This window comes from Peromyscus californicus, unplaced genomic scaffold, assembly GCF_007827085.1.
Source record: "Peromyscus californicus insignis strain IS unplaced genomic scaffold, ASM782708v3 Scaffold_15__1_contigs__length_86483966, whole genome shotgun sequence".
NCBI lineage: Eukaryota > Metazoa > Chordata > Mammalia > Rodentia > Cricetidae > Peromyscus > Peromyscus californicus.
In genome coordinates, this window is record NW_026294447.1 from 19549537 (window position 1) to 19555804 (window position 6268).

Consider the following 6268-nt stretch of genomic DNA (forward strand, 5'->3'; position numbering starts at 1 on the left):
ATAGTAGGGTATTTGAAGCCCCAACCCTCACAACATACCACCTAATTGACCATCTACAGAACTGTCAGTTAGATGCAATTACATTTAAGCTGGAGTTTCAATCATTGCCGCAATGGCCAAACATGCTTTGAGAATTTAAGCTGTGTGTTGTACATTGACAGTAGGAGTTCCTAGTTTAAAAAATAGCAAAATTATTACGTGTAATTCCTTTTAGTAAGGAAGATGTAACCCTATTAGTTGGTGTGAAATTAATGACATGCTATTTTAATGCTCACTTCTTAACCAAAGATTTCAAAAGACTAGAAGGCTGTCAGACATGAAAGGAAATTAAGGGTTTGATTTCAAAAGACATTCAAATTAACAACAAATAGAAACTTTTCCTTTAAACCCTCTCAAATAGCTGAGTGTAACTAGGAAAGAATATCAATCACAAAAGGAAGTTTATTTTCCATATTGATAAAAACTGTATGACAGTTCTGGAAAAGTATGCTAATTTATCTCTATAAAATGTGAAGTGGACAGGCTTGATTAGTGAATTCATTAGTCCATTTCTTTAAATCTTTAGTGCTTTCTCACAAATATGTTAAAATATAAAAGAAGTATGGAGACAATAAACTAGAACTGTTTAAAGAGATTGACAGCTTCAGTATGAATAAGGAATTTCTGTCATTTTCTAATGAAGCAGACAGCATTGGGAAGTGAACTAACAGTGCCTGGAGTTGATAGTTGATTAGAAATCACAGGAATGTGTGTGAGTGTGGACATACACCTGTGTTAGTGATATGTCTGTTTTCTCAAAAAGTTTGTGAAAACTACTTAAAGTCTATGCTAAATTGCCAAAATTTAAGATAAAATTTTTTTTCTAGTTCCATCCATTTGCCTGCAAATTTCATGACATCACTTCTTCTTTTTTTGTTGTTTTTTTTGTTTGTTTGTTTGTTTTTGCTTTTTTGGAGACAGGGTTTCTCTGTGTAGCTTGGCGCCTTTCCTGGATCTCACTCTGTAGACCAGGCTGGCCTCGAACTCACAAAGCTCCACCTGCCTCTGCCTCCCAAGTGCTGGGATTAAAGGCGTGCGCCACCACCGCCCGGCTTGACATCACTTCTTTAAGGAGCTGAGTAATACTCAATTGTGTAAATTTACAACATTTTCTTTATCCATTCTTCTGTTGTTTCCAGTCCCTGGCTAGTATGAATGGAGCAGCAAAGAACATGGTTGAGCAAGTATCCTTATAGCAGGATGAAGTGTTTTTTGGGTATATGCACAAGAGTAGTACAGCTGGGTCCTGAAGTAGATTGATCTCAACATTCCAAGGAACTGCCATATTGATTTCCAAGAATGCTGTACAAGTTTCACTCACACCAGCATTGTAGGGGCTAGTTTTCCCATTATTCCACATCCTCACCAGCATGAGCTGTCACTTTTATTATTGAACTTGGCAATTCTGACAGTATAAGATGGAATCTCAAAGTAGTTTTGATTTGCATTTCCCTGATGTCTAAGATGTTGAACTTCTTTACAAGTTTCTCAGCTATTTCAGATTCCTCTATTGAGAATTCTCTGTTTAGACCAATACCCCATTTTTTCAATTGGATTTTGTTTTTGATATCTAGTTTCTTGAGTTATTTATATATTTTGAAAATTAGTCCTTTTTGGGTATGAAGTTGATAAAAAATTTTCCCATTCTATAGGCTGCCACTTTGAGTGATAGTGTCCCTTGCTGGCAGAAGCTTTTCAGTTTTATGAGGTTCCATTCATGAATTACTGTTCTTTTTTTTTTTTTTTTTTGCCTGAGTCGGTGACTTTATTGTGTGCCTTGGAGGATAGATGTTACACATGGGACCCCAGATGGTGTTTCATGTGCACCCTGATGGATGTTTTATGTGCTCCTGTAGTGGTGTTTCATGTGGGGCTCCCACGGAAGATGTTTCACATGGAATCCATGGGCAGGTTTTACATGTAGGGGCCCAGCGGCTGGGTGTTTCACATAGCACTGGCTGGATGTTTCACGTGCTGGCGTGGCAGATGTTTGCTTTTGTTCCGTAAGTGGGCAGATGTTCGCTGTGGCTCCCGTGGGCGGGTGTTGGATGTGGCTCTCATATGGTGTTCCAGTGGCTCCCGTGGCAGGTGTTGGATGTGGCTCTCATATGGGGCACTCCAGTGGTCTAGTGTCTTTGTGTGGCTCCCGTGGCAGGTATTGGATGTGGCTCTCATATGGTGCTCCAGTGGTCTAGTGGTTTTGTGGCTCCCGTGGCAGGTGTCCAGGTACCCTAGTATGCCAGGTGTTGTAGAAGCCAGCAGTGTCTTGGGCAGCGCAGCTGGTAACTATAACCTGGCCATTTACAGGTGATCTCCGTGGTGGACTCGGACATATACTCCAGAGAGGAATCGGAATGACATGGGGCCAGCTCGGGCACCGAGCTGCTGCCGGCCACCTCCGAAGCCTGTGCCTTCTGCCCCTGCTTGTTGTTCTTGGAACCCGCATCCCCTGGATCGCTGCCAGCCTGGTTGTGATCAGGGGATGGGCTGGGCGACCGCGCCCTGGGTGAGCCCTGGTTGGAGACGCTGACGCGCTGTGTGGAGGTGGGTGCAGATGCTGCTGTGGCTGCTGCTGACCGGCTGGTCGGCTGAGCTGCTGCTGAGGCCTGAGGGGTCTGCTGGTTGGCACCCATGTGACGGCCTGTTGTCCGAGCGGTTCCTGCGGTCCGGACCGCTGACTGTAAACCCCCCCCCCCCCCCCCCAGAGCGCATGGCCGGTTGAGAGGGCCCCAAGGAGGTACTGGGCAGCCGGGTACGCTGTGCAGGCCTGGAAGACACACTGCCCCGGCTATGATGGCCCCGGGCCTTGCTGGGAATCTGGGAGCCGCTGACAGAGCCAGTGGCCAGCTGGCCCCGGGATGCATTAGTGGAACCTGGGCTGACTGGAGACGGAGACTGCCCATTCACGGCCCGTAACGGGCTTCCTGTTGGCTTGCTTGGGCTCGAGACTCGGCGTTGATGTTGGGTCTCTGTGTGGGAGTCCAAGGAGGAGTCAGAGGCCTGGGCGTCAGCTGTGTGCTCCTTGTCGTTGGCCAGGGGCTCCGCGCACAGACTGCCATGGGACCTCACTTGTGCTTCAGGAGCAGGGTCTGACTTGTCTTGGCGTCCCGGGTTATCCCAGCTGCTATGTCCAATGCTCTTCCGCTGAGCTGATTCACGGCGCTGTCTAGGGCCACGTGGTGTTTTAGAAATAGTGGTCGTATGACGCGATGGTATAGTATTAGAGCCCCATTCCAGGGCCCCGGAGTCATGCAGAATAACAGGAAGGCGCACTTGCCCGCGTAGTAGAAAGGGAACCAGAACAGGAGTAGATCGCTGAAGAACTCGACCAGACCGAACAGGGCGTACACCACCCAGTAGGTTAGCCACACAGTGTCGTCTTCCTTGCTTGGGCTGTAGATGGCTTTGACTGAAGCATATGCGGGGTATACAAATCCGATGACATTGCACAGTAGAGAGGCCCCGTAGCCGAACAGAAGATACAGGCTTAGGAGGGCGAGGGCTCCCACGGCGAGATACCGCTTCTCTACACCGGTCCTGGCTTCGAGCGCCCCGAGAGCTTCGGTGGCTATGTTCTTCTGTTCTAGAAAACGCTCGAAGCGCTGGCGCAGACCGTCCATGGCAGCGGCGGGCCCGGGGCAGGCCGCTCAAGCACACCCGCAGCCTCGCGCACCGGCGCCCTCGAGAGCGCACAGCCTTCACCGCCCGCGCACCGCCCGGCCCCGCCCCCCGAATTACTGTTCTTAGTGCCTGCACTATCTGTTCTGTTCCTGTGCCAAGGAACTCAAGGCTATTCCCCACTTTCTCTTCTATCTGTTTTTAAATTGAGATCACTGATCCATTTGGACTTAAGTTTTGGGTAGGGTGATAAGTATGGATCTATTTGCATTCTTCTACATACAGCCATCCAGTTGACCACCACCATTTGTTGAAGATGCTGTTTCTTTTCCAATGTGTTTTTCTGGCTTCTTTAAAGAAAAATTATGTGTCCATAGATGTGTGGTTTTATGTGTGGATCATTAATTAGGTTCCATTGATCAATGCGTCTGTTTTTATAATGGTACCATGCAGTTTTTTTTTTTTTTTTTTTTTTTTAAGATGGTCTGTAGTGCAACTTGAAATTTGGAATGATGTGTTCTTTTATTGTTCAGGGTTTTTTGAGTGATCCCAGGTGTTTTGTTTTTCCGTATGTAGTCTACAATTGTCCTTTCAAGGTCTGTAAAGAATTGTGTTGGAATTTTTATGGGGATTTCATTGAAACTGCAGATTACTTTTGGTAGAATGACCATTTTTACTTTGTTAAGCCTACTGATCCATGAGAATGGGAGATATTTCCTCCATCTTCTGACATATTCAAATTCTTTCTTCAAAGACTTAAACTTTTTGTTTTGTTTTGTCACTGAAATTGTTTTTAATTATATTTGGTTTCTTATGGTCAATTTCTTTTTTTTAATTTTTTTATTTTATTTTGCAATACAATTCAGTTCTACATATCAGCCACGGATTCCCTTGTTCTCCCCCCTTCATCCCCTTCCCCCTAGCCCACCCCTCATTCACACCTCCTCCAGGGCAAAGCCTCCCCTGACGACTGAGATCAACCTGGTAGACTCAGTCCAGGCAGGTTCAGTCCCCTCCTCCCAGGCCGAGCCAAGTGACCCTGCATAAGCCCCAGGTTTCAAACAGTCAACTCATGCAATGAGCACAGGACCCAGTCCCACTGCCTGGGTGCCTCCCAAACAGATCAAGTCAATCAACTGTCTCACCCATTCAGAGGGCCTGATCCAGTTGGGGACCCCTCAGTCATTGGTTCATAGTTCATGTGTTTCCATTCGTTTGGCTATTTGTCCCTGTGCTTTATCCAACCTTGGTCTCAACAATTCTTGCTCATATAAACCCTCCTCTTTCTCACTAATTAGACTCCCGGAGCTCCACCCGGGACCTAGCCATGGATCTCTGCATCCAGTTCCCTCAGTCGATGGATGGGATTTCTAGCATGACAATTAGGCTGTTTGGCCATCCCATCACCAGAGTAGGTCAGTTCAGGCTGTCTCTCGACCATTGCCAGCAGTCTGTTGTGGGGGTATCTTTGTGGATTTCTGTGGGCCTCTCTAGCACTTTGCTTCTTCCTATTCTCGTGTGGTCTTCATTTACCATGGTCTCCTATTCCTTGTTCTCCCTCTCTGTTGTTGATACAGCTGGGATCTCCCGCTCCCCCAAGCTCTCTTTCCCTTGACCCTTGCCCTTCATTACCCTGACTCAAGTCCAGGTTGTTCATGTAGGTCTCATCCATTTCTCTGTCATTGGGCGATCCCTGTGTCTTTCTTGGGGTCCTGTTTTCCAGGTAGCCTCCCTGGTGATGTGAGTAGCAGTCCAGTCATCCTTGTTCCACATCGAGTATCCTCCTATGAGTGAGTACATACCATGTTTGTCTTTCTGAGCCTGGGTTACCTCACTCAGGATGATTTTTTCTAGATCCATCCATTTGCCTGCAAACCTCATGATGTCATTGTTTTTCTCTGCTGAGTAGTATTCCATTGTGTATATGTACCACATTTTATTTATCCATTCTTCAGTTGAAGGACATCTAGGTTGTTTCCAGGTTCTGGCTATTATAAACAATGCTGATATGAACATAGCTGAGCAAGTGCTCTTGTGGTATGATTGAGCATTCCTTGGGTATATGCCCAAGAGTGGTATAGCTGGATCTTGATGGAGATTGATTCCCAATTTTCTAAGAAAACACCATATTGATTTCCAAAGTGGTTGTACAAGCTTGCATTCCCACCAGCAGTGGAGGAGAGTTCCCCTAGCTCCACATCCTCTCCAGCATAAGATGTCCTCACTGTTTTTGATCTTAGCCATTCTGACAGACATAAGGTGGTATCTCAGAGTTGTTTTGATTTGCATTTCCCAGATGATTAGGGATGTTGAGCAATTCCTTAAATGTCTTTCAGCCATTTGAGTTTCCTCTGTTGAGAATTCTCTGTTTAGTTCTATAGCCCATTTCTTAATTGGACTGTTGAGCATTTTGATGTCTAATTTCTTGAGTTCCTCATATATTCTGGATATCAGTCCTCTGTCAGATGTGGGGTTGGTGAAAACCTTTTCCCATTCTGTAGGCTGTTGCTTTGCCTTGTTGACCGTATCCTTTGCTCTACAAAAGCTTCTCAGTTTCAAGACGTCCCATTGATTGATTGTTTCTCTCAGTGTCTGTGCTGCTGGTGTTATA

At 46.1% G+C, this 6268-nt stretch overlaps 1 protein-coding gene across 1 annotated transcript; it reads right to left on the reverse strand.

The window, feature by feature from the left end:
• Nucleotides 1–2741: 2741 nt before the first annotated feature.
• Nucleotides 2742–3742, reverse strand: LOC128110469 (receptor expression-enhancing protein 6-like). The gene has a single exon (XM_052738175.1). It carries the CDS (start codon nt 3657–3659, stop codon nt 3105–3107), a length of 555 nt encoding a protein of 184 aa, XP_052594135.1. The 5' UTR covers nt 3660–3742; the 3' UTR covers nt 2742–3104.
• Nucleotides 3743–6268: the final 2526 nt, after the last annotated feature.

Excerpts from the sequence above, each read along its gene's own strand:
- LOC128110469 (XM_052738175.1), bottom strand. The coding sequence starts at position 3,659 with ATGGACGGTCTGCGCCAGCGCTTCGAGCGTTTTCTAGAACAGAAGAAC.